A 26,827-nucleotide genomic window follows, 5' to 3' on the forward strand; every position below is an offset into this window, starting at 1 on the left:
AAGGAACAACTTCAATTCCATATTAGTGATAAAGTATGATTATTTTGTCATAATATCGAAACTATTTGTACTTGTGATAAGTTGGATTATTATAGACTTGGACTATTTTTTATATGTGAATATATTCATCTAATTTTTTATTCATTATATCTATTAGAATCTATAAAGATTCATCTCATGATCTATGTATCTCTTCATGATCCAAACAAGATAATATATATATCAAGAAATAACAAATGCCACTTCTTCTTATAGAAGTGGATAATAACCAAGAATATGAGGTTGAAGAAATCTTAAATTTAAGTTAAAGTCAAAATAGGTTAAAATATCTAGTTCATTTGTATAGATACTATATTAATAAATACACATAGAAGCCAATCAAAAAACTTGTAATGCAACAAAAAAGGTTAATTTTTTTTATTGCCAACATCTATCTATATTAAAATAAACAATAAAAAATCTTTATTATAAAAGAAATAAAATTCAAAAAAGAATATATTTGACCTTCTATCTTAGTTTGTAATTTTGTGTATTTGTAGCACTAAAGAGATGGAAAACCAATAGCTACTAGATTTAATTCAAGAACCATTATTTATTGATTTATCAGATGAAATATTGTAATTATCACAACCTTTAAGATGACGTAATCAAGATGAAGATCTTCAATAACAACATTTTTTTTTTTGAATAGAGAATAAAAGATAATGCCATTGATATCACAATCTTAGAATAGACTTCTAATATTTGGTGATTTTATTGAAGGTAGGAACAATTCTTGATGGTATTACAAATATTTTATTTGAAAGAAGTTTCAAAGGTTTCAACAACAATCAAATAATAAGGTGGTCTTCTTATCTTAGAATGGAACATTATTAGTGGCTAAAAAGAACTATTAACTACCTTTGAAGGAAACAAAGATCAAAATATATGAAAAATATAATTTGCATCATTTTAGACTTCTTCAACATATAATAATCACTCTTTGTAGAATTTGTCTCTAGAAAGAGGAGAGAAGAGGGAAAAGGGGGGGAGGAAAAAATAATATCATAGACATATATATTTACTCCAATATTTACTTAAATATCATAAATAAATAAAAATAGATTAATTTGATAATATCTTATAAAGTTTTTAGAAGCTTCATAAATATAGTTTCACTTTTATTTATATTTATAGGTGATTGATAGATTAAAAAATTTACAAATAAATTAGCAATGTATCAAAGATGTTGGTAGCTTGTAATATAAGCTAATAATATAATACACATATAAGAAACTTATCTTTCAAGTTAAGACATATGTCTTACAAATTAAACATATATCAAAGGTCTTATAGAATTTTGCCATATAGCTTCTAATTAGATAGTATATATGGAGGCAAGAATGAAGCCTTTTTCATTCTTATCAATATATTTTTAGTCCTTAATCTTGTTTTAAGTCTATTTAGTCTTTTTATTTTTGGCAATAGATATTTTAATTTAATATTATATCATCTTTGAATAATTTTTTAGTCTTTTTGAGTAACATAAGAGTACACTAATCTTTTAGTTTTTTGGTATTCATATCCTTGATATAAAATCCATCACAAGCAATAAAAGAAAATCATATGTCAATTGATTTTTGGTAATTTTCTTATTAAAAATCAAATAGGACTTAAACTCGATACATACTAGATATTTCAATATTGCACTTAGAAAAAAAAACGTCTTTTACATCAAAGATCTATGGCAATTTAATAGTCATGAATAGCTATATGGAAACTATTTAAGAAACAAAATCAAGTCTAGATACATCCAAACTCAACTTGCATAAGTAATCAACTATCAAAGATAAGAACATGATAAAAAAAAATAAACAAGTGAGACTTCTCTCAAAGAAAGATGAAAAAAGAAAAATAACTTGATATATACATTAAGAAAGAAAATAGAATGGCTATTGCCAAAAGCCAAGAAAACTAGAGATCCTTGAAACTAGACTAGAAGCAAGAAAGGAATTGACAAGAGTGAAGAAGGCTTCACTCTTATCTCTATATATACTATCTAATTAGGGGCTACATGGCGATATTTTATAGGACCTCCAATATGTGTTGACTTTGTAGGACACATGCCTTGACTTACAAGATAAGTTTTTCTACATGTGGGCCACATAGTTAGTTTGGTCTTTAAGCTAACAACATCTGTGGTACATGGCCAACTTATTGACCACGTTTATAATCCAAAAAGTCAATTAAAGACATCTATAAAGTCAAAGCAGCATCTATGAAGCTTCTAGGAAGCTTATATAATAAATATTATAGAATTTACTTACTTTTACCTACTTTTACTTATTTCTATCTATTTATACATGTAATTACTAGCTTACATGCGTATGTCTGTAATATTATCTCTCCTTCTAAGGACGAGTTCTACGAGGAGTGGTCATCATATGTTGAGAAAATCTATAATGCGACGAATTGTATTCGTCACATACTTTGATCTTTATTCTCTTCAAAGATGATTGATAGGGCCTCTCAACCATTGGTAGTCTTCCATACCAAGGTGGAAAGACCACCCAATTATTTGATTATTGTTGAGGCCTTCATAACTTCCTTCGAATAAACATTTGGAATACCATCAAGAGTTGTTCCTACCTCTAATAAGATCATCAAACATCAGGAGTCTCTTCTAAGGTCGTGATACCAAACGCATTGTATCTCACCATCTATTCGAGGAAGAATATGTTGTTCTTGAAGATCTTCATCTCAATTGCGTCATCTTGAAGGTTGTGACAATCGTAATGTCTCATGCGACAGGTCACCAAATGAAGGCTCTTGAGTCAAATCTGTTGGTTGTTGGTTCTCCATTTCCTCAGCATCTCAACTACAAAGAAGCTACAAACAAGGATTGAAAGTAAAATGTTACCTTGCTTAGATCTTGTTTTTTTTATAAAGAAGGTTTTCATCTTGATTTTGATGAATGTCATTGTTATGATGTAACACAATTAGTTGATAAAAGAGTGTAGAGATTATTATAACTTAGGAGATCTTAGTTCAAAGTATTAGAACAAATTATCTTAGATATATAGTTAATAGTCAAAGGGGTAGAAAAATTAAAAGGTACCAATGCTGCCTTTTAGAAAGGTGACTTCTACTTACTTTGTAGCACCATAAGTAAGATAAATCAAAATAGATTGGAAAAATAAATGATATGGACATCTTTAAAAAGAAGTTAAGAGTAAATTCTAAAAAAAAGTTACTTAGAAAAACTAGATATTGATACCCGGAAAGGGCCGGTTATAAACCAAGGTCGAAATCAGATCCTAAGGCACAAAACCGAGTCTCAATGATGACTCCGAGGTTCTTTTGGAGATTGAAGAGTAAAGTTTGATAGCATACTGAATAGGCTTTCTATGAGCATTAATTTTGGATGATTTGGAGTTGATATGACTTTGTAAGAGCTTTGTAAAGTCAAGATTTGTTTTGGATGACTTGGATTTTATGAAATAAAATAGGATTTACGTTTTAGGTGATTTCAAGAATTTTGTAATAGTTCTATAGGTGAAATTTTGTGGATTTATGGTTATAGTTGCATTTAATATGTGTCATGAATTTGAGCTTGATCTAACGATTGAATTGAAGGATATTGAGGTTTAAGTGGATTAAGGTCTTAGAAAGTAGAATTTTAGGACCAGTGGGAGTTTTTGAAATTTCTTGCAATCTATTCATTGGATTGGAGTGAAACTTATGTGAGAGGATATTAGACTTGTTTTTCTATTTATATGAAAATTTTGAGATCAATTGAATAGTGAAAAAAAAGAGATATTGGCTCTAGAAGATTGGCATCAAGATTGGAGAAGGAGGCTGGCCAATATCCAAGCACATTTTTGAGGTTATCATCAATTTGGTAACTCCAATCCTTATCGATTTTTTTTGTGCTTATTTTTAAGTTATTTTTTTAGAAGTGTGCAAAATTTGAATTAAGATCAATGGTTTATTCATTAGTTATTGAGGTTTAAATTTATTGTAGGAATTATTAGGGTTTGGTTTAGAGTTTGGATTAGGGTTTGATTTAGGATTTAGGATTTGGTTAGAGTTTGGTTTAGGATTTAGGATTTGAATTAGGATTTGGTTTAGAATTTGATTAGGATTTTTTTTAGGATTTAAAGATTTGATTAGGGTTTGATTTAGGATTTAGGATTTGGTTAGGGTTTGGTTTAGGGTTTGATTTAAGGTTTGGTTTAGGATTTGGTTAGGATTTGATTTAGGATTTAGGATTTGATCAGGGTTTGATTTAGGATTTAGGATTTGGTTTAAGGTTTGGTTAGGATTTGGTTTAGGATTTGGTTGGATTTTGATTTAAGGTTTATTTAGGGTTTAATTTAGGATTTAGGATTTTATTAGGATTTAAGATTCAATTAGTTTTGGCCTAAAGTTTGAATGAAGTTTAATAGGATTTTAACTAGAATTAAATTAAGATTGAATTGAGATGTATTTGAGTGATATTTGTGTTCTTTCTAATGTTTCTTTAAGAATTTTTATTGTTTGTTTGAAATTTCTTTGAAGTTTTTATGAATTTGATTAAGCTTACTTAGCATTATTATAGTCTAGTTAGAAAATTGTTAGTATTCTATTAGAATTAGGATTTTATTATTATAATTTCTATTTTTCCTTCCACAGCCAGGTGCTCGGAGCATTCTCAAGCAAGACTTCATGTATTACGACATCATCGATGAAAAGCCTCCACTTCCTTTGTTGCATTTGCAAGATTCTTTACTGGCTTCTATATGCGTTCACTAATATCATATCCGTACCAATGGACAAGATATTCTAATTTATTTCGACATCGCCTGGAATCTAAGACTTCTTCTACTTCAAATCTTTATTATTGTCCACCTCTATATCAAGAGGTGGAGCTTGTTTTCTTCTTCGTATCTCCACTGTCATGTATGGTTCAAGAAGATACACATGGAATACTAGATGGATTTTCATTGACTCTGATAGATGTAAACGATATGCTACTAGATTGATTTATGTAAAAATAGAAAATGGTCCAAGCCTTCAATAGTCCAACTTGTCACAAGGACGAGTGGTCTTGATATTGCAATGAAGTAACCATACCTTATCACCCATGTGGAATGGTGGTTGTTTCTTTCGATAGATATTTCCATTGACTTTTTTGTTGTTCTTGAGTTTCTTTTAACTGTGCCTTTATTATTCCATGTAGCTCTGACAAATGAATTGTCAAATCTTTTGCAGTATGATTATCAACTTTTAAAAAGTCAAAAGTATCAAGTTGTAGATGATAACCATAATTGGCAAAAAAAAGGTATTTATTTTATAGAAGAATATACCATATTATTATAAGCAAATTTTGCCAATGAGAAAACAGTTGTTTAATCAACTTATTGGTAGTTAACGATATATCTTAAATATTGCTTCAAAACTTGATTAACACGCTCTGTTTGTCCATCAGTTTGAGGATGGAATGCAAAAGATAGTTTTATATTGACTTTTAAAATCTTGAAAAGAGTCCTTCAAAATCTTCATACAAATTGAGTTCTCCAATCTGATATAATATCCTTGGGTAATCCATGATAGCGATAGATATTATCAAGAAAGAATTTAGCTGTTTCTTCACCTGTGATAGAGTTTGTACATGGTACAAAATGTGCCATCTTGCTAAAACAATCTACTATCACGAACATAGAGTCATAAAAACCTGAGATTGAAAGATCCATGATGAAATCCATAAAAATAGAAGACCATGGTTGTTTTAGAATGGATAATGGTTGAAGAAGTCCGTAAGATTGATGACGAGGAGTTTTTGATCTCGGACAAATATCACAAGATTGTACAAAATCTTTGACTGCTTTCCACATTTGGGGCCACCAAAAGTCTGTAGATATTAGTTCCAAAGTTTTATTGTATCCAAAATGTCCTGCTGCTAAAAAGTCATGATGAGCTTGAAGAACACATAATCGAACTTTACCTTCTGGAACATATAGGTATCCTTCAAAATATAGTAAATTCTTCTTGAATTCAAACTTGGAAGTATCATGAGACTTTGAAGGATTTTCCTTACTATCATGAATAAGAGGATCAGAAGACATACTTGACTGAACTTGCTTAATGAAAGTTGAATCAACAGTTAAAGTTGATTTCATTGCTTGAAGATGAAGATGCTCTGACTTCAAGAAAATTTTTCGTTGTTGATAGAAAGCAACATCTCTTTCCTTTGGTGCAAGGTAAGATTGTCTTGAGAGTACATCTGACAAACCTTATTATTTTCTTGGTCGATAAGTGATCTTAAATTCGAATCTTGACAAAGACATACTCCAACTGGCTTGGTGACGATTCAAAACATGTGTTGACATAAAATATTTAAGGTTCTTGTGATCCGTATACACTGTAACTGGACTAAAAGTACCTTCTAGATAATGGCACCATTCTTGAAACAAATCTATGATTATAAGTTCTTTGTCGTAGATCTTGTAGTTGATCTCGGATGCTAAAAAATTTCTCGAATAAAAAGCTATTGGATGAAGTTTATCATCTGTTTCCATTTGTGACAATATGGCACCCAAAGCAAAGTCTGATGCATCTATTTCTATAAAGGATGGCTTAGAAAAATCGACGCAATACAAGATTGGTGCGAAAACAAAAGCTGTCTTTAAAGCTTCAAATGTTACTTCTGCTTCTTGATTCCATTGAAGTTTTTCTTTACAAGTCAAATGTGTAAGTGGAGCTGCAACTTGAAAGAAGTCTTTGATGAAGATCCGATAGTAGTTGCCAAATTCCAAAAAGCATTGGACATCTCTTATCGTTTTTGGGAACTTTCAATCCATAATAGTTCTAACTTTCTCAAGATCCATCATAAGTCCATCATTTGAAATGATGTATCCTAAGAAGTCGACTTGAGTAATGTGAAATACACACTTTTCTATCTTGGCATAGAGTCCCACATCTCTTAGTTTTTGTAATACATGACAAACATGAAGTTTATATTCTTCTATGTTCTTAGAAAAGATTAAGATGTCATCTAGGTAATAGACAAGAAAATGATCTAAAAACTCCAAAAAGATATCATTTATTAGATGTTGGAATGCTACTGGTGCATTTGTAAGCCCAATAGGCATGACGTTGTATTTGAAATGTCCATATCTTGTTCAAAACGTAGTCTTCCATTCATCTCTTTTTTTTTTATGCGTACCAGATTGTATGCTCCTCGTAGATCTATTTTTCTATAGATCTTAGCTTGATTCAACTGATTATGGAGTCTAGATGTCAAAGATAGTGGGTATCTATTTTTGATAGTGATTTTGTTGAATCCTCAATAATCGACACACATCTACATTGATCTGTCTTTTTTCTTTACAAATAAAATTGTAGCTCCTATTGGAGATTTGGAATGGCATATGAAGTTCTTGGCCAAATTCTCTTCAATATACTCCTTGAATTTAGTCAACTCATTTTGAGATAAATTATAGATTGGTCCAAATGGCGATTGTGTTCTTTCTTGAAAGTCAATTGAGTAGTCATAGGAACGATGTCCTAGAAGACTATCCACATTCTTCTTCTCAAATACATCTTTAAAATCTTGATATAGGCTTTGAGTGCCACTTGAAGTCTTTCCACCAGTAGAAACAAGTGTGGCATAAATGACACAAGATGATCTTTCTTTTGAAGCATGTAAGAAAGCTCTTGCACCTACAAATATAGGTTTAATTATACTAGGCTTATGACTTTCTACTTGATTAACTATATTCTTAGTTATACTTTTAAAAAATTCAAGACTAGAAGAAGTCCAATCTATTTTAGGATTGTATTTTTCTAGCCATGATAAACCTAAAATGACTAGATTAGAAGAAGATCTAATGATATTAAATATTATAAAGCTACTATGTCCATTAGTTGCTATTTCTATAGGAAGAGTTTCATGAGTAACATCTTTTGAAGACAACAGACGACCATCTATGATATCTACATGAACAGGTTTAGTTTTCTTTATTAAAAATATGCTATATCTTTTAACAAATTCTTCATCTACGAAATATGCTGAGGCTCTTGAATCTAACAAGGGAGAGGCTTTGAGATATTTAGGTCCTACAATAATATTTATCGTAAAACATGGAGAGGGTTCTAAGGAGAGGATAGGACCTTCACTAGACGTTGTACAAGATACGAGGCCCACGGTCCCTATTGTAGCTGGATAAATTTATTTTTTGACATGCTATTTTCTTTGATTGTCCTACTCCTCATTTTATGGTTGTGTCGCTTCTTTGAACAATGTTGAGAAGTGTGCTTAGGTTTTCTACAATATAAGTATAATCCTTCCTGACGATGATGAGTCTTTTCTTGCTCAGTAAGAAGTTTAAAACATATCGCATCAATTTGCATATCCTCTACTTCCAAATGTGTGTGTTGAAGAGATGTTGGTATTGCAATTGAATTATAGTAACGTTGAAGTCCACTTATACAGTTGTCAGATCAAAATTCAAAAAGACGATTGTCACACTTTACAACAAAGTCAATTACTTGACTCAATGTTTGAAGATCAGGTAAGTTGAGCATTAATTTTTTTACCTCATATTGTAATCCATAGAGAAATTGGCTAATAAGTGCAGCATCATCCCACTTGATATTAGTTGCAAGTTGTCAAAATTGTGAAGCATATAACGTTATTGATCAATTACCTTCTCACAAAATACAGATCTTATTGGTTGCAATATGAATTGCATCATGTTCTACATACATGGATCAAAACTTTGCCAAAAAAGCCTCTAGATTATCCAATATTGGATCTCATTGTTCAAGAAAAGATGAAAACCATGATAATGCTGAACCTGAAAGAAGCATACCAATGAATCTAACTTGCAATCTTGGAGTTGGATAGCTTTGGGGTTGAAGTTCAATTACAAGTTGTACTTGATTGATAAATCCTCTAAACTTTGATTTGGTGCCATCAAACTTCTCGGGTAGGACAATTCTTGATTCACTAACACTGAAAGGGCATTCCACCATAGGAGAAGGGATATGATGTGGTGCAGATATTGAAGCAGCTCCAATCATTTCTATATCTTCACTTCCTGCCAATCTTGTTGCTTCTTGTGGTGGTAAATTGAGTTGATGCATCTCAAGCATTAATTCCCTCAATTGCTCTTGTATTTGTACCATTGCATGCTTCATTTCAACAAGTTTTGCCATGATAACACTTAGGAAAGAGAAGATGTCTAATATTGCTCAAGACAAATAGAAGAGAGGACTTGAAAACAAAGAAAATACTAAGGACAATATTAGTTTAGAAGAAGGTAATCCACAACTTCTAATATGCTTATGTCTTGTCAAGAGAAAGAGATAATCCACTCTTAATCAAGATTAGGCAAAGCTCTGATATTTTAAGTGTGTTCTTGTCAATCTGTCAAGGATAAGAATATGATAAAAATAAATAAACAAGTGAGAATTCTCTCAAAGAAAGATGAAAAAATAGAAATAACTTGATATGTACATTAAGAAAGAAATTAGAATAGCTATTGCCAAAAGTCAAGAAAACTAGAGACCCTTGAAACTACACTAGAAGCAAGAAAAGAGTTGAAAAGAGTGAAGAAAGCTTCACTCTTGTCTCTATATATACTATCTAACTAGGGGCTAGGTAGAGATATTCTATAGGACCTCCAATATATATTGACTTTATAGGATACATGCCTTGATTTATAAGGCAAGTTTTTCTACGTGTGGACTACATAGTTAGCTTGGTCTTTAAGCTAACAACATGTGTGGCACATGGCCAACTTGTTGACTACGTTTATAATCCAAAAAGTCAATTAAAAACACCTATAAAGTCAAAGCAGCGTCTATAAAGCTTCTAGGAAGCTTATATAATAAATATTACAGAATTAACTTACTTTTACCTACTTTTACTTTCTTCTATCTATTTATACATGTAATTACTGGCTTACATGCATATGTCCATGACATCAATTGCATTCAATAGACCTTAATTAATATCTTTCTATCAAAATCAAATAAATAAGTCACTTGAAAAACCAAAGGTAATTTTAATATAGTCTATCATATTTTGAGAAGATAAAAAGATGATGGTAAGCACATAAATATCAAGTCTTATATATTAAAAATTCACTTGAGTACTAAGTATAGCCATAAGAATTTTATTAGAAAAATTAGAATAAGTTTGAATTGTCATTTTTTTTTTTCTATGGAAAATAAAGTTATTTCTTATAATTCCATTATAAAATTTGGCTCTTTAATGAAATTTCAATCTTGCATTTGTTGTATGACCTCATTAATTAGGAATAAAAAAATACGAGTAATATAAATAGAGACAACTTTTATTTATACATATCAAAAGTAGGATATCATATTAATTTGGCAAAGAAATTTTGAAGAATAAATATTATGTAATATCTAAAATTAAAGGATTACAATTCCACTTATTGCCAACAATTTCTTCAACAAATGTGGCATTTATGGATTTTCTAAAAAATTATCTATTTATATTAGCCAATACTTATAAAAGGATTATCAATTGATACATAATGAGAGTAGTCTAAATAGGAGGGCCACTGCATATCTACTACAACATAGCTATAAAAGCTGCCAAATATGTGTGAGCTCTCATTTATGCTCCAAAATTTAATTTTTTGACTTTTTCTTATTTTATGATAATTGAGTATGTTAAAATTAGGATTTATATAAGTAGAATCTGATTTTGTTAAACTTTTAGTATCGTAACCTTTGATAGTATAAATTCTAGCTTGATTCCTTGAGTTAGGTTAATTAAGACTAAAATAATAAGGATTAAAAAATTAGAATAGTAATTTGGTTAATTTTAATAATTTAGAGATTATTAATCATTGGTGTAAGGGTTGATTGAGAGCCTATGAGTTCACCTACAATCATTTTATATGATTTAGAGTGAATTAGAATTATAACTTTCTAAAAGATTTAGTGAAGTTTAGCAATGACAGATAAGAATCTTTTTCTTTAACTTCAACAAATCCAAGCAGCAAAGTAGTTTTTTTTAATTAATGAAAGCTTTCAAATGCAATGGCAGCATTGGATTCACCCCATGGAGTGAAGAAAACAAGATCAGCACCTTCTCCTCCAACATACAAGTGGAGCAATAAATTTTTTATTTTTGATGGATTTTATAATAATTGCTAAAATCTTTAGAAGTAAAAACTTTCATAAAAATTACAAATAAATATAGATGGAGGCATGTAAGTAGATAATCTTAGCATAAAAAGGTGTTTTGAATACAATGGTGAAATTAGATTTACCAAAAATTGCTTTTTTAACCACTTACAACAGCCATCAACCTTTATAACGAAATTAGCTTTTGGATGAATGAAGGCCATAGATCTAGATTAGAGATCTTAGAAATCAAGGGTGGCTATGCATCCACCCTTCCACGAGCCTCCACTCAATTGTATAAGAGAGGCTTGGCTTTCCAAGCCCTCGCTTTCTCTCTTCTTTTGGTGAAGGGCAAAACCATGCCAAAATTTGGCCAAAAATCCTAATCTTAATTTTATTTAGATTTTTAAATTTTATTATGAAATTTGTGGGTCGATGTGCATGGATTTTTAGTTGTGAATGATAGTCATTGGATTTTAAAACATGATTTATTGTAGTAGATAGCTCCCTTGGCCTCCCAAGTATTCTGAGGGTTTCAAGAGCCTCGGATTTCTTCCAATTAGTCATTCAATTTTTTTAGTTTCAATGTGAAATTCCTTGTAGTTGTATCTTTTATTTTTAGCTTTTCAACAAGATAAGGCATGCCCAATTTGGAGTTAAATTGAATTTTTGATGAAATTTTGAGTGCAAGAGAGTTGACTAGCTTTGTAGTTTGGATGTTTTGAGTTTGGGAAGGAATTTCTGGATAAAATTAAAATTTTGAGAGCATTGAGCTTTGTAAGCTAAGCTTTGAAAGGCACAAGTTTCGTTGGATTTGAAGATAATTTGAAACTTGAGCAAATTTTTAAGTAAAAAGGGTTGGTCGCCACATTAGTTTGGATCATTCAACTTCAAACAAATAATTCTCATGACTAGATCATTGAATTGCAACGAAATTTGTTGAAAAAAGAGAACCTTTAAGTTAACCTTGCAATAAACTGTAAATCATTCAATTTAGAGTCAGTTATAATTTTTGGAAAATTTTGGAGTAGAAGAAGGTTGCTGCATTCAATCCTTGGACATTGTCAAGGTACCTTTATTTTTACCTTTCTTATTTTATTTTTACTTTTATCTTAACAATGACTTATAATCTCTACATTTTAACCTTCGGCTAATAAATTTTAAGTTTTAACTTTTAACTTTTAAATTTTAACATTTAGCTTTAAATTTAAATTTAAACTTTAAACTTTAACTTTTAAATTTAATTATGAAATTTAACTTTTAAATTTAACTTTTAACATTTTAATTTTAATTTTAACTTTTAATTTTAAATTTTAAATTTTAATTTTAAATTTTAATTTTAAATTTTAACTTTAACTTAAGTTTTTATTCTTACTCTTAAAATAGTAATAATTTAATTTATTATTTTTATTATTTTTATATAGTAAATTTTATTTAATATTTTAAATAAATATTAATAATCATTTCTTGAAAGGCATTAATTTTAATTGAACTACAAATATCCATATTTAAATTAATTTAATAATTTCACAATTGGGAGTTCTTCCATTCTACCTCTTGAGCTCATTGTGTAGTACTAATTCCATGGAGTGGTGGATTTTAGGCTCACAACATGCCATAATGACATATACAATAATTATTTTTTTATAAGAATATTTTAGTAACATCAGACATAAGGTAGGTCTCATGGACTTTAATACCACTTAGACATGTATTATCTATAGTTCCTTTTAAGAACCAATCATTACAAGTCAATACTTAGAATTGTTTCAAAATTTAAAGAAAAAAAATGTGCCATGAATAATAATGCTCATAAAAAAAATTTAAAGACAACCCTAATTTAGAATCTTTAGGTATAAAAATATAGCCACAATTTCAATTACGCAACCTTTAATTTAAAAAATGTTCTCTTTGACTTGTAAAAATTCATAATCCATATTAATATAGAATATTAGAATTTTATCTTTAAGTCAAAACAATCATACAATATGATATAAGCCATTATATACATAAAGCGCACTCTCTAATATTGTGAAACCTCTTCAAAGCAAGACTCTATTATCTTTACACCAAAGTAGGCACCTAATAATCTAGATTATCAATCAATGTAATCATCCAATATTGCAATCCTTACTCAATACAACTTCTATACTTCCCTCACTAGTATTCTCTACTCAAATCATTAGACTCATTGAAATAATAGAAAAAGAGATACATGATAGGATAGACACAATGCAATATATATATATATATAAAAAAAAACTCTCCAAAGTCATGGAGGTAGTAAGAAAGGCACTGGTATTATGTGGTAACGTAACTATATGGTGAAAAAAAAATATAGATGTTATTATAAAAGAACTTGATAAAAATATATAGTAGAAAATAATAATAAATTATAAAAAGATAGTAAAAAATTCAATCTTAATGTTGGCTTTTATAGAAGGAACTTCTATTTATTTTGTAGAGGCATAAATGATCTAAATCAAAATAAATGAAATAAGTAATTAATATAGGTATGTTTAGAAGAGAGTTAATAATAGGCTAAATTAATAATTATTTCAAATTATCACACATTGATATCCAAAAAGGATCAATTATCAATTTGGATTGAAATCAGATCTTGAGACACAAAACTAAACACCTACAGTGACTCCAAGATTCTTTTGTAAATTAAAAAGTAGTGTTTGAGAGAAAATTAGAGAAGAGACTTTTGAATATAGGTTTCATATTATTTGGATTAATATTGAGATTTTGAGAGATTTTCAAATTTAATAATGTATTTAGTGGATTTAGATTTAAAAAAATAAAAATAAGATTATAAATTTCAAGATTTTGTAAGTTTTGTAGTGTGTGTATGGATAAAAATTGGAATTTTTTTTGTTATACTTGTTGTAAATGTATGTAAAAAATTTGAGGTTGATCGAGCATTTAGATTGAGGCATATGAGAGTTTTTTTGGATTATGGTCTTTGAAATTTGAGATTTAGGATCAATAAGTGATTCCAAGATCTAGCAATATTTATTAGTTGGATTGAAGCAAAATTTAATGACAGAAATTAAGACTTGAATATCTCCATGTGATCTAATTTTTGGAGCGATTGAATAGTTTACCAAGGAAAAATTGATATTAAAAGATCAACATTTAAATCAGAAAAGGAAGGCGTCTAACAAGTGAGCAGTTTTGGGAACTTTTCTTACAATAGGTAAGGTTGATTCTTTTCATATTTTTTGTGCTTGTTAATTTCTTGTTAGTTTAAGTTTAGGTAAAATTTTAGTCAAGATCTATGATTCAATTAATATTTATTGAGGTTTCAAATAGCTTTAGTAATTGATTAAATTTTATTTGGAATTTGTTTGGGATTGTTTAGGATTTAGGATTTGATAAGATTTGGCTAAGATTTAGGATTTTATTAGGATTTGGTCTAAGATTAGGATTTAGGATTTGATTGAGATTGACCTAGGATTAGTGTTTAGGTTTTAATTAGGATTTGTTTAAGATTTTATTAAGATTTGTTTATGATTTGATTAGTGTTTGTTGAAGGTTATATTAGAATTTGATTGGGATTCAATTAGGATTTCTATTTTTGATATTTCTTAAAATTCCTTTATTATATATATATATATATATGTATATATATATATTTCATTAAGATTAAGTTATAATTTCTTTATGTTTCTTTTGTAAGTCCTTGAGACTTCTTTTGGATTTAATTAAAAATTGATTCATATTGTTATATTTTAATTAAAGTTTATTTAAGATTCTATTAGAATTATTAGAGTCATCTAGTTGCAAAAGAACTTAGGCAAATAATTGCTCTTGACACTGAGCCACCCTTCTCATTTTTCGAGCAGGCTTTGTGGTTTGCTTCCACCTGGCTAGCTAGTAGCCTTTGTCCTATACAATATTCTCTCAGATTATTTTAGCCCTACCAGAATTTGAAGATTCAGAGTTTTGTAATACGTGAGATGTTCTGGAGTTCTATCTTCTTCCAACCTCCCTATAGAATTCTTAATGTCAATTTGGCTAAGTGATTAAAGCGACAAACTCAAAGCAGCATCATGGCACTCAAAATCTACTCTGCCACATGACAACATTTACAGGGAGAAAACTCCAAAACTTGGATGGCCGAGGATAGACTTTGCTTCTAACTTGATACTCGTCATCCCCAGCGACAACAAGACACCAACGACTACTTCATGATTGGAGATACCAAATCTCATGAATCAATAACTCATTTCAAATCGTGCCACAAAGTGGCTCACATTGACGACATCAACATCAAGACCAAAATCATCAACCCAGGTGCTGAGCCACTCTTCTCATTTTTAGAGCAGGCGCTGTGTAATCATTAGGTACACATGGCATATCAAATCCATAACTAGACAACAAACATGCTCTATTGTACAGCTGTTAACACACAGCTTTCACACGACTCTCCAAGCCGATTGAAATATGGCCTTTGACCATCTTATCATCTAACCACTGGTCACATATCACGTGCCAACGCACACAACGTTGAGTGCTCTTTTTAGACATTTTGTCGTAACCTTAGGGGATTTCAAGGTAAAAGCGACAAACTTGTAATCCTTGGGGTTCCCCCGCGCAGGTTCGACCTCTGCTGGTGACGATCATGTGTCATAGCGCTGAACATCTGGATGGCAGTGCCAGTTCTGTAAAGAAAAGTAGTCATAAGATTGGTAAAACCTATTTTTCGTCCACCGTCAATTTGGCCGAGTGGTTAAGGCGACAGACTTGAAATCTGTTGGGGTTCCCCCGCGCAGGTTCGAACCCTGCAGTTGACGAAGGAGTGGTATTAGCCTTTTTGACCGAAGTGTAGGTTCATGAGTGAATGATTTCGTCAAAACTGGTACGAGACAGAATTCAGTGCATGGGCAATGTCTGGATGATGATGCATTCATGATAGGAACGCACGATCAATATCTTTTTTTGTCCTTGAAATTCTAAAACCGGGAGGCTTTCGTAGAATCTTTACTGTGATATTTAAAGAGGGATGTGCTGAGAACATTCAGGTATCTCCAGAGTTCGTAGTTGACTGTGTCGGTTTGCGTCCTTTATCTGGACCCCCAATTACTCCCCAATGTAAAAACTGTTCATGGCGAGCTCTAGCTCTAGCTCTCTCAGCTTCAGACTTCTTAAAATAGCAGTAAGGACATGAGACACCTTCTTCCCAAAGTGGAGACTCCATGTCTGTAGAGTTGACGGGCTCCTTGCAGGCATAGCACAACCTGTAAGTTCCCTGCTTCAGTGCGTGTCCTACAGCAACTCTTTTATCAAAAACAAAGCAATCTCCTTCCCAGAGACTCTCAGATGGTGGTGTCTCTTCTAGATACTTAAGAATACCTCCTTCCAGATGGTACACCTGCACAGATAATAAAGTCAACCAACGAATGGATACTTCAGTCAGAATGGTAGTTTAATTGGTAAGATTTAGGCGCAGTGACCTGAACAAAGAGAGTTAAAGTTTCCATTTGATCTTAAGTCATCAAAGCTAGCATTTCTGAACATACACTACCTTCAAATGAGGAAATCTCCTGCAACCTATTCGGTTACGGCAGCTCCATGCAAAACAGCTATGGCTTGGAAGGTTTTTCAGTGCGACATTAAAAACGAAATCTACATCATCTGCACAATATAGTCAAGAGGCCCTTCATGGTGCATACCTCGTCAAATCCATGCTCCACCAGATATGAGGTTGCCTTTTCACACCGAATGCCACCTGTGCAGTACATGGCGATTCGCTGTGGACTTCTAAGCTCTGTAGTCTCTTCGCAAGAAGTATCCCTGATCTCGTCTAGAAACTGCATGGGCTCTTCTACCTGACCTTGGTGAGCACCACTTGATAGGCCAGAATGATCACTGTACCCAAGATTCTGGTCAACCCAGGCAGGGAACTGCCTAAAGGAATCGGTTTGTGGATCAACAGCTCGCTTGAACTTCCCAACACGAATCTCATACGAATTTCTGACATCAACAACTACCTGAACCGGAATCCAAAGCGACAGTAGTGAGACGTTCCTGCCGTGGTCTTGTGTGAAACGGATCATAGAGTTCTATATGAGTAGTGAAAGGACACAATAAACAGGAACTAGACAACGTCGAGACAAGATTTCCGTCCATACGCCAACATTTATTTTTTCTTTCGTTCTTTTTTCTTCCAATGAGTGGATATGTTGGCAGGAGAAAGAGGTGCGGATTGCAACTTCTGGAAGAGTGCTTTATTTGTGATTTCACGAATGTGTAAACTTGGTCGATAATCCGCTAAGCAAATAACTAACACCTCAATTCGACAGGGATTTGGGGGTGTATTACATAAACATACCGTGTTCGGATCGCTTATGAGTTTGTTCCAGTCCTTGGGCTTCACATATTTTCCCACTTTCTTAGCAGGGTTCACGTCTGGTAAACCCATCGATACCACCTATAGTATGGCAACGAAGGTCTCAAAACGCAATGAATAGAGGATTCCAGGATAGGCAACAACATATGTGATACAAGTACATAACATTTCGCACATTCGGGCATATTATTACTTTTTCTAGTGACCCCCTGCAGACTTCATAAAAGCATTCAAGGCTAGTCCATAATGACGTTCTCCACACAGTCTGTAAAGAAACGAACCTCTTTTTTCAGCTTCACACGGACGTGATCCCATCTAAAAGGAGCATTTTCGCCGGCACCAAGGGGAGACTTGCTACTGTGACCGTGGTGAATTTCTTCGTCTTCAAGATCTGCAGGAGCTTCTGTTCGTCGGAGACCAGCTAATCGTTCATCACTCTGGATAGCAGACATAACTACCTCCACAGCCTCTCGTGTCCCGCAAATACTTCCATTGATTCCTTCTGGAGCCAATATAATACCTCCTGACACAAACTGCAAATCATCAGGCCATCAGCCATCTCTCATAACTAGCACGAATAACCCTTGAATGGCTACCTCTTTAGTACTAACCCCACACTAGATGATACGAGTTTCTCAAAGGGGCTTGCATCGAAACTCAATTCAACAATATAGCTCAAGGCATGAAATTCAGAGCTTCAACCCAATATTAATCCTCACATTAGTCTCACAAAGCTCTTTCAATGGAGCACGCATCTGCTCATAATCCGGCAGGTCCGCGAACTTATAAAACGATAACACTACAAGGGGAGCTCGCTTTGGGGCTCCACTCCCACTACTGGACACCTCGCCCTTCTCCTCCTCCTCCTCCTCCTCCTCCTGCACCTCCTTGTGCGTCATTGCACTGCCACTAACACTCCTCACCGCCCCTCTCGAAATGTGAAGACACGACGACCATGCCCCCTTATGCACCCTACAAGCTGCCTCATGCGCCTGCAGGCGCCCAAATTCAGCGACACTGCGACCTCGACAAATCACTGCTTGCGAGACGGAGACAAGAGAAGGTCTCAGGCTGTGAAACGCAGCCATATGCCAAACTCGCGCCACGAGTCTACGCTGCACTACAAGCATTCAGGCGAACGTGATTCCACTTCCTTGCAAGAGCCAAACCCTAGTTCTGAGCAGGAAACTCTTGCATATTGTTGGAGGTTGTGTGCTCAACCGAACCTATTCACACCTCCACACTATATAACCACATTGATAACGTTCTATTTGCTGAAGACGTCTGAGAACAAGCAATCTGCAGTAACAGGTACCAATATAGAATTCCCAAGCCTTTTGTGGTAGTTTTAGTTCCTTACACGGTTATAGGGCATACAGTAGGTCTGGGCCCACTTTAGAAGGTGAGCACGAAAAGACTGGAGCGGCTTCAATCGTGTTCATTCGAGCGTTGCTTTCAGTGCGCGGAGGTCAAGTGCACCCCTCCTCTTTGTGTTGATTGTGCAGGTCTCTTTGCCCCGCTTTCGCTGTCCAATTGATGTAAGAACTTGTGTGAGTGGATGGATTCTTCATTGCCTCTATGCTTGTAAGAGTAGAGCTTGTAGTGAATGAGAAGCGTGCCTGCAATTCTTTCATTCAGTTGGGGTCACGAATCCCCTGGTCTCGCATTGATGGATCTGTGCCTTTAGATTTATCTATTGAGGAGGTGAATGTGAGTCCCTATTTTTGGCCAGTGTTGGGAATCGAAGGACCGCATTGCGCATTGTGGGGTTTCGTGCAGTTCGCACTGAGTTTTGGATTTAACGATAAATAAATAAATAAATAAATAATGAAAATGAATTCTTGGGTTCTGTGTGTGCGATTCGAAAAGTTTGGGAGCTTCAGTCTCGTTAGGTCGCCGTCTGTATGGGAAGTTGCCGTTGGAGTAAGTTTGTGTCCGTTGTCTTTGGGCTGAGCAACCGTTGGTTGCAGCTTAATGTGTGTTCCAGTAGACTCTGTTTCGTGCAATTTACGATGTGTGATTTGGTGGTTTCAGTACGACGTGCTTTCTGGTATGACATGATTGCACGAATTTACCAAAGTTGCTATACGAGGTTTTTTGAAATCTGGTTATTCTAACATAATTCATTATTGGAGTCCTGGCATTAGTTTATCATGTATGATAGATTCACACTTTCTTCATAATGAGTGAACAGTTGCACTGCTGTGGTAATTGCCGTTTTAACAATTTATGGAAGATGCAGAAACGTTCAAAGTATCGTATGTGGTGTACTGTAGAAGCCCTTGGTCCGCAATCTAGTGTTTATCTTGCAGGGACTTTAGGACATGTTAATATTTTTTCTTTTTTTAGATGTGTCATAAACTCCATGTCTTGTTATCCTTTTTCTGGACCCAACCTCAACGTTGGAGTATCAGTTATCGCAAAGTAAACCGGATATCACTCAACAAGTCTCCTATACAAATGGTTTTTGAACTCTATTGAAAGTTGCTTAATAATGAAGTTATGTGCTTAGTTTTATATGTTGTTGTGTTATTGGGTTTGTTCTGGGGCATAAGTCCGAGGTTTGTGTATGCACTTACACGAACTGACGATCCGGAGGTGTGAATCGGCAGGTATTTGCTCAGCTTATTGCACTCGCGGTAGCGATGGGGTCTATATTGGAGGAAATTTCTGCCGCGACGACTTTTACATCAAAAGAGGAGGAAAAAGACATCGAGGTGCTTCCTGGGATGGTAATTAAAGTTGATGGAACAGTGGTGCGAAATTCAGACCACGCTTTACCCACCACCGATATCAACGTTTCATCTTCCCCTATTTTCGTGAACAATGTAGCATCGAAGGACATAGTGATTGATTCAGAAGCAGGCGTTTGGGGCCGATTGTTCCTGCCAGAATCAGTTACCGGTGATCATACCAATAAGCTACCACTCGTAGTTTACTATCACGGTGGTGGCTTCTGCATGGGAAATGCAGGTAATGTATTGGTCAGTGATTGCTTCCTCTGTTCTTTTTCGTGTTACCATCGGACACAGAGAATGAGCGTTTAAAATTGATGGTTTGTCTCGTTATTTTTTGATGTTTTGATTTTTTTTTGGAAAAGTAGTTTTGAATTTGTAATTCTAAACTCTCTTTCTATGTCTCTCGCTCGCTCTGTGTGTATTTGTGTATTCTTCTAGGTAGTTTAATCTCAGGTTTCTGACTGAGTACTACATCTTGGTCTTTCGGAACCAGTAAACACAGATATTTGATAGATTGTGAATGCAATCCATTTTGCAGGCGGTGAGAGTCCCACTTATCAGTCCATAAGGCTGTGTAGGACCTCCAATGTTGTGGTAATATCGGCAAGTTACAGGCTTGCCCCTGAGGATCGACTTCCTGTTGCTTTTAAGGATGCATGTACTACCATGTCATGGCTCCAAAAGCAGGTGAACCCCTTGAGCTACATGAACTACAAAACTAGTTGTTGGTTTCTTTGTCTAGCATAGCCAATTTATAAATGACTTCTTCAAGAATTTTTCTTTAGCAGGACTTGTGGTAGTTGCAGGCAATTTTGTGTCTGCTATCCTAATATTACCAGGCTTGGCAATACTGCTAGTAAGTATGTCTAAAATGATTTTATGCAGTGCAAGTATCAAGCTGGCGAAGCGGAAGCTGGAGATCCATGGCTTATGAACCATGCAGATTTCTCAAGGGTGTTTGTCATGGGGCAAAGTGCTGGAGGCAACATTGCGCATCATGTAGCTGTGTTCAAACCTATTGACGAGTTGAAGCCACTCATAGTTCAGGGAATAGTGCCAATTGTGCCATTCTTCAGTGCTGAAGCTATAAGCGAATCCGAGAAGAATGTTTCTGAAGACGAGATTCTACCGCTTGGAAAACATCACACATTCTGGCGGTTGGCTCTTCCCTTAAATGCTACTCGAGACCATCCCTACTGCAATCCTCTCTCTGCAGATGCTCCTAAACTTGCGGAAGTGAAATTTCCAAGACTTTTGGTGATTGTAGGTGGCAAAGATCCCTTGTATACAAGACAGATCGAGTACTATGATGCTTTGAAGCAGGCAGGCAAGGAAGTTGAGTTGGTTGAAGTGCCTGAAGGCACGCACATTTTCCGCAAAATTCCTGCCTTAGAAGCAGAAAACGTAAGAGTGGACAAGGCCATTTCTGACTTCATACACAAGTCTGAATGATCCGAGCTGTATTATCGGATGCATACACTTGCTCAAGTTTGAGTCAGGAATCATTTTGGAAAAAACATATATATTGTGCATAATTATGAGCTCATGAATCAGTATGAAAGCAAGGTATTGCTGAGCTGATTCAAACATTGGATTAATTGTTGTATTCGCAAACAGTCAGGTGCAAACGTTGAAGGCTCTTCCATATCATTATGAGCAGTTTTTCTTTATATAGTTTTTCTTGTCCTTGTTGGTGTCTGTCTCGCACCCGGCATTCCAAATTTTGTTGCAGTTCGCATTGGAGAATGGCATAAGTGAAGGGGAGCTTGGGCCAACATCCGGGGAGAATTGAATTCTGTTTGCCGATCAGCGAGTGAGGTTTTCGTATGACGGATTGAATTTCAAAATTTCATCCAAAAAGCCTAGTTCAATTTCCGCTAAATCTGGCATCCGAAGTAAAACTATAGGCAATAATTGAGACAAAGTATTGAGGTACAGAATGATTAAATTAATGGATAATACAGTTGGTTTTTCTTAAATTTCTCTCTGGATACTGGTCTAGGATTGAATTTGGGCTTGAATGATATATAAACGCATTTCTAATATAGTTTACTTTGACATGGGATGATCTTAAATCATTCAGATATTCACATGCAAAGTGGATTATGTATGATGCTCAACCCATTCGTGCCCCCATCATAACTGAAGTTCTACGAGAATTCAGCCCTTGATCAATCAATAATATGTGCCAAAATCAAAAGATGAAAATGATGATAATCTTCTAGGAAATCGAGCTGGTTATGTTACAGGCTAGTGAATTCTTCACGGTGTGATATCTGTGCTAAAAACTCAAAGAAAGATGTTGAATGTAGGATGGGTTTTACCAAACTTTTGCCAAAGCTTACCATCGTGAGAACCAAGATGAAGTGCAATGTTATTGCTCCTGATTGCTCCAAATAAGCTATGAATTAGTTTGTGAGAGGAATTGAATTGGTGTTCTCAATATGAAGGGATTTGCTTCATGCGATTGTTCCTTACATACTCACCTGCAAGATCTGAATTGCTTGGATTATACTGAGCCAATATAGGGACTAAACAACAACTCAGTGCTAGCAACAAAAGAAAGGTACTGTAGCCAAAAAAGATGACAATGTGAATATAAAAAAATCGAATGTTTAACAATACCACTAGTAGTCATATACTGTCTTGTACTAAGCAGTACATCTACACTTCCACAGTACAGCATATCCTCAAGGATATATTTTGACTGCACACATGCAAGAGGAGCACTCCAATCCCCCGTCAACTGGGGCTCGTTAACAGTAGCCAGCTGATTTCCAGTGCAAAATCGGTGCCCTAATTGGCATATTCCAATTGACTTGACATCCAAGGATCCTTCACTCGCTCTCCTTCTGAATTTCAAGTTCAACCAGTCGAGGAAGAACACAATGTCAAGTCGTAGATTCCAAAGCAACAGTAGTATGTGACTTCAACAAGGTGGACTGAAGTCCATGTTTCTGGTGAAGGACCCACTTTCGTTGCCGCTCTAAATGCAAAGCTTCACCTAATCAGTGTGTTTGTCTGTGTGTGTTTGTGTTACTGTGTGCATAACGCTGCAGCTTCATTTACGTTCGTAGTGAAGACGTGATAAGCTTCGCTTACATACAGAGCCACTTCAGTATTAGAATTACATGAAAGTCTGAGCTATCACAGTTGCCTAATTCATTAATAATAATATTGTTTGAACATGGTTTATCCAGTCCAGGGAATTGCGTCTGAACAGTCGCGACTCCACGACTGGATAATCCTATTGTTTCATCTGATTATAGTTACTATATTAGTAACTCTATAATCTAATAAGCCTTCTTAACTGTATCACAATGTGGCTGGGGTTTCTCCTCCAAGAATGCCATTAACGGTAGGTGCTGGGCAAGCTTCGGCCCATACAGAGACTTTGTGTACAGGTCGGCGCGCATGTGGTGAGTGGAGCAATAACGAAACTTTAACTTTTGGAGGTTCACGAGCTGTCGAATAAAGTGGTACCTGATTGCGATGTGCTTCGGATGAGAATGAAACTTGGTGGTCTCTACCAATGCAAGAGCCGACTGGTTATCACAAAGGATCTCAGTGGGGTATTTCAAAAGTTTGGTGTAGATGGTGGAGCAGGTGACGAAACCAGACATGCTCGGAGGCGGCCGTCGCCATTGCAATGTACGCCTCCGTGCTGGAGAGGGCCGTCGATCGCTGTCGAGTGGAACTCCAGCTGATTACGCCTTAGGACAAAAGAAAATAGTATTCCGAAGTGGACCGCCTTCCATCGAGCTCGCCTGCCCAATTGGCGTCACTGAACCCATATAGTGTCGTGGGCGTTGGAAAAGAGCGTCAATATTCAATGTAATGCGCCAGGGTCCGGCGGAGATAGAGCTGCAGTCTTCCTGCTTGGAGGGGCAGTCGGCGCTGGACAGCCGAGTTCCAGGAGTCATTGGAGTGGAGATTGGTTTGGAATCCAGAAATCCAAGCTCCAGCAATTTCTGTGTGAGATAAAGTTGTTGGGAAACTCGGATCCAACCATGTTGATGGTTTCTTGTGATTTCAAGGCTAAGAATATGATGTATTTTGCCAAGGTCGGAGAGAGGGAAGCAAGAGTGCAATTGTTGTTTAATAGTGTGAAGCAACATAAGGTTGCTGCTTGCAATAAGAGTGTCATCCACATATAATGTGAGGATGGCAAAATCGGAACTGGGACGGAGATAATATACATTGCCATTGGCCGTCAAATTGATAAATCCAAGAGTAGCCTAGTATGTGTTAATCACCTTAAACCATTTACAGGAGGATTGTTTTAGCCCATAGATTGTTTTATGAAGAATACACACCATTCCAAGTTGTGGAGGGATTACATCTTCCTAAATCTTCATGTAAATTTCCTTATGAAGAGAGCCATATAAAAAAGAAATTTTAACATCCATTTGGTGTACATGGAGGTCAAGTTGAATGGTAAGAGCAAGAATAAGGCAAATGGATTGAATTCAAATAATAAGAGAAAATGTTTCATGATAATCCAAATCCTAAATTTGGTTGAAGCCACAAAATGAGCTTTGAAGGGATCCATGGCCTCTGTACTTTTTAACTTGATTTCAAAAATCCAGTGGCAAGTAATGGACTTTTGATGAAGAAAAAGTTGGATGAATGGACTTTTGATGAAGAAGAAGTTGGAAGAAGGTCCACAAAGAATTTATTGTATGAGAATTTAATTCTTTTACAATAGCCATCTTCTATTGGAAAGCCTCTTGAAGATTGATTGCTTGCACATAAGTTGTAGATTTCATGGAGACCTCTTCAACTAAAATCAATGCATGAAGAAGACATCTTGATTTTTTAGAGCATGGCTTGAGTCTCTTCATATTATAATTTTTATTAGGGTCCTTTGGAAGGGGCACTTTTTTGTTGTGTGGATGAATTGGTAGAGAGGGACAAGTACTGTATTAATTGAGGTGAGTCTAGGGATTGTAGAAGGCTTGGCAGAATGAGTTGGTAAAGGGCATCGTAGTTAAATATGCTTGCTAAGATGCAACATTAATTCTAAGTTCAAGTGCAAGTCATGGCTTCTACATAGGGAAGAGAAGTTCCATGGCACGAAGAAATTAGAAACAATACTTCTATTGGTGGAAAAATAGATACTGAGTGGATTGCTAGAAGCATAACAAGGCTATTGAAAATTGGTTGAGTAAGAAGAGCTTCTGACAAGGATATGATCCTTAAAAAATTAAAATTTCAATATACTCTTATGTCATTTGAAAAGACTAAAAAATCATTCAAATATGATATAGTATTAAATTAGAATGGCTATTACAAAAGACAAGAAGACTAAAAAGTCTTAAACAAGAGTAAATAATTCATGACCAATCTATCTCAAAAATCCAAGATCCTTCTAATCTATAGCAATATAAAGCTTGATCACAAAATAAGACGAAATAGACTTGAACAAAACTAAATGGAACTAAACAAAATAGGACATAAAAGATAAAATTGAGCAAACGGAAACAAAACAAAACAAAACAAAAAGATGTAAAACCAAATTTTACTAAGAGAAAGGATGCAAAGCCATACTTGACCAAATGCCCCAAAAGGCCCTTGTCAATTTTATTTATACCTTATTCTACAACCTTGGACTTTCTAAAATATTCCTTGGTAGTGGATCTTAGTTAGATAACTATCTTAAATTCCTTTTTTAGAAGATTTTATGGTGGACTCCATCTAAACAACTACCCTAAATTCTTTCTAGAATGTTCTATAGTAGATCCTACCTAGTCTACAAAATTAATCCCAATTCTAGATACTTCCATGGTTCTAACTATCTATCTCTATACAAATATCTTATCTATACCCTGTTATAATTAATTCCCTTCCACTAATGTGGAACATCCTTATTTTGCTGCCAATCGTATTTCCAAATTATCTTTTGGCAATGGGTGAGATTTTGTAGAGGTTCCCATATTACATCATAAATGGGATAACCTTTCCAAAGATTTTCGTATTGAAGTTGTGGACATCAATTACCACGGCAAAGGTAGTGATGCTCCAAAATATTATCTACTTCATATTCTTATTGGTCATCAACTATAATTGGTGGTCATAGTGGTTGGTGTCAATTTAAAAAGTACTTTGGCTGGATATGAAATTCTTTTAGTTACAAAATATAGAAGTTTGGATGGATCCAAATATATGGCGGAAGCTCAAGGTAATATACAACATCAAAAATCAGTATAGAAATGTAGAAAGATCTAAGCCACCAAAGTACTAATTTACGAATTTGGATTGTTGTAGCAAGTGGCAAGTTGGCATTAGAGAGTAACACTTGATCACTTTTGTAAAAGATGTTGTGTTACTAGTAGTTATCCGCATTTTGCTTTTGTCGATTCTATACAGTAAGGAGGTAATATCGTGCTTCTTGTAAGGCCATTGTACACTATTGTATAAATTCTTCTATTGTCAGGTTATTTGTATTGATGGGACAATAGAAAATTACTTACATAATTGGATATTGATTGATATTAAAGAAAAATAGTATATGACTGATATTTACTTAAATACTATTATTATAAGTAAATTCTAAAAGCATCAAGTATTTATTCCAAATATTATGATGAACCACCACAAATGC

The 26,827-nt window shown here is 34.4% G+C and overlaps 2 protein-coding genes, 1 long non-coding RNA gene and 1 other non-coding gene across 6 annotated transcripts; 3 read left to right on the plus strand and 1 right to left on the minus strand.

Annotated features, from left to right (window-relative positions):
* The first annotated feature begins 15,847 nt into the window (after positions 1–15,847).
* Positions 15,848–15,929, plus strand: TRNAS-UGA (transfer RNA serine (anticodon UGA)). Its single transcript has one exon. It is a non-coding gene; the product is annotated as a tRNA-Ser (tRNA).
* Positions 15,930–16,016: 87 nt separating this feature from the next.
* On the minus strand, positions 16,017–18,786 carry LOC112282480 (rhodanese-like domain-containing protein 7). Its single transcript, XM_024520101.3, has 5 exons — positions 18,205–18,786; positions 17,767–18,018; positions 17,468–17,566; positions 16,809–17,126; positions 16,017–16,507 (listed from the first exon to the last, which is right to left on the minus strand). The coding sequence occupies exons 1-5, from the start codon at positions 18,613–18,615 to the stop codon at positions 16,154–16,156; spliced, it is 1,434 nt and encodes a 477-aa protein (XP_024375869.1). The 5' UTR covers positions 18,616–18,786; the 3' UTR covers positions 16,017–16,153.
* LOC112282481 (carboxylesterase 20) lies at positions 18,774–21,893 on the plus strand. 3 transcript variants are annotated; one of them, XM_024520106.3, is made up of 4 exons: positions 18,774–18,953; positions 20,098–20,458; positions 20,762–20,910; positions 21,109–21,893. In XM_024520106.3, the coding sequence occupies exons 2-4, from the start codon at positions 20,131–20,133 to the stop codon at positions 21,673–21,675; spliced, it is 1,044 nt and encodes a 347-aa protein (XP_024375874.1). In that variant the 5' UTR covers positions 18,774–18,953; positions 20,098–20,130; the 3' UTR covers positions 21,676–21,893. The 3 variants fall into 3 exon arrangements, with proteins under 3 accessions (XP_024375874.1, XP_024375870.1, XP_024375871.1); XM_024520102.2 differs by having other exon boundaries at positions 18,941–19,195; XM_024520103.2 differs by having other exon boundaries at positions 18,941–19,189.
* Positions 21,894–22,014: 121 nt separating this feature from the next.
* Positions 22,015–22,368, plus strand: LOC149989267 (uncharacterized). Its single transcript, XR_016502951.1, has 2 exons — positions 22,015–22,155; positions 22,307–22,368. It is a non-coding gene; the product is annotated as an uncharacterized LOC149989267 (long non-coding RNA).
* The last annotated feature ends 4,459 nt before the right edge of the window (positions 22,369–26,827 follow it).

This window comes from Physcomitrium patens, chromosome 5 (assembly GCF_059467195.1).
Source record: "Physcomitrium patens ecotype Gransden chromosome 5, ASM5946719v1, whole genome shotgun sequence".
NCBI classification, from domain to species: Eukaryota; Viridiplantae; Streptophyta; class Bryopsida; order Funariales; family Funariaceae; genus Physcomitrium; species Physcomitrium patens.

Excerpts from the sequence above, each read along its gene's own strand:
- LOC112282481 (XM_024520102.2), top strand. The coding sequence starts at position 19,064 with ATGCTTGTAAGAGTAGAGCTTGTAGTGAATGAGAAGCGTGCCTGCAAT. Across the intron at positions 19,196-20,097 it reads TATCTATTGAGGAGGTGAAT|GTATTTGCTCAGCTTATTGC; the intron begins GTGAGTCCCTAT and ends GTGAATCGGCAG. Across the intron at positions 20,911-21,108 it reads TGTCATGGCTCCAAAAGCAG|TGCAAGTATCAAGCTGGCGA; the intron begins GTGAACCCCTTG and ends GATTTTATGCAG.
- LOC112282480 (XM_024520101.3), bottom strand. The coding sequence starts at position 18,615 with ATGCTTGTAGTGCAGCGTAGACTCGTGGCGCGAGTTTGGCATATGGCT. Across the intron at positions 18,019-18,204 it reads AAGAGCTTTGTGAGACTAAT|TTTGTGTCAGGAGGTATTAT; the intron begins GTGAGGATTAAT and ends GATGATTTGCAG. Across the intron at positions 17,567-17,766 it reads GTGTGAAGCTGAAAAAAGAG|GTGGTATCGATGGGTTTACC; the intron begins GTTCGTTTCTTT and ends GCCATACTATAG.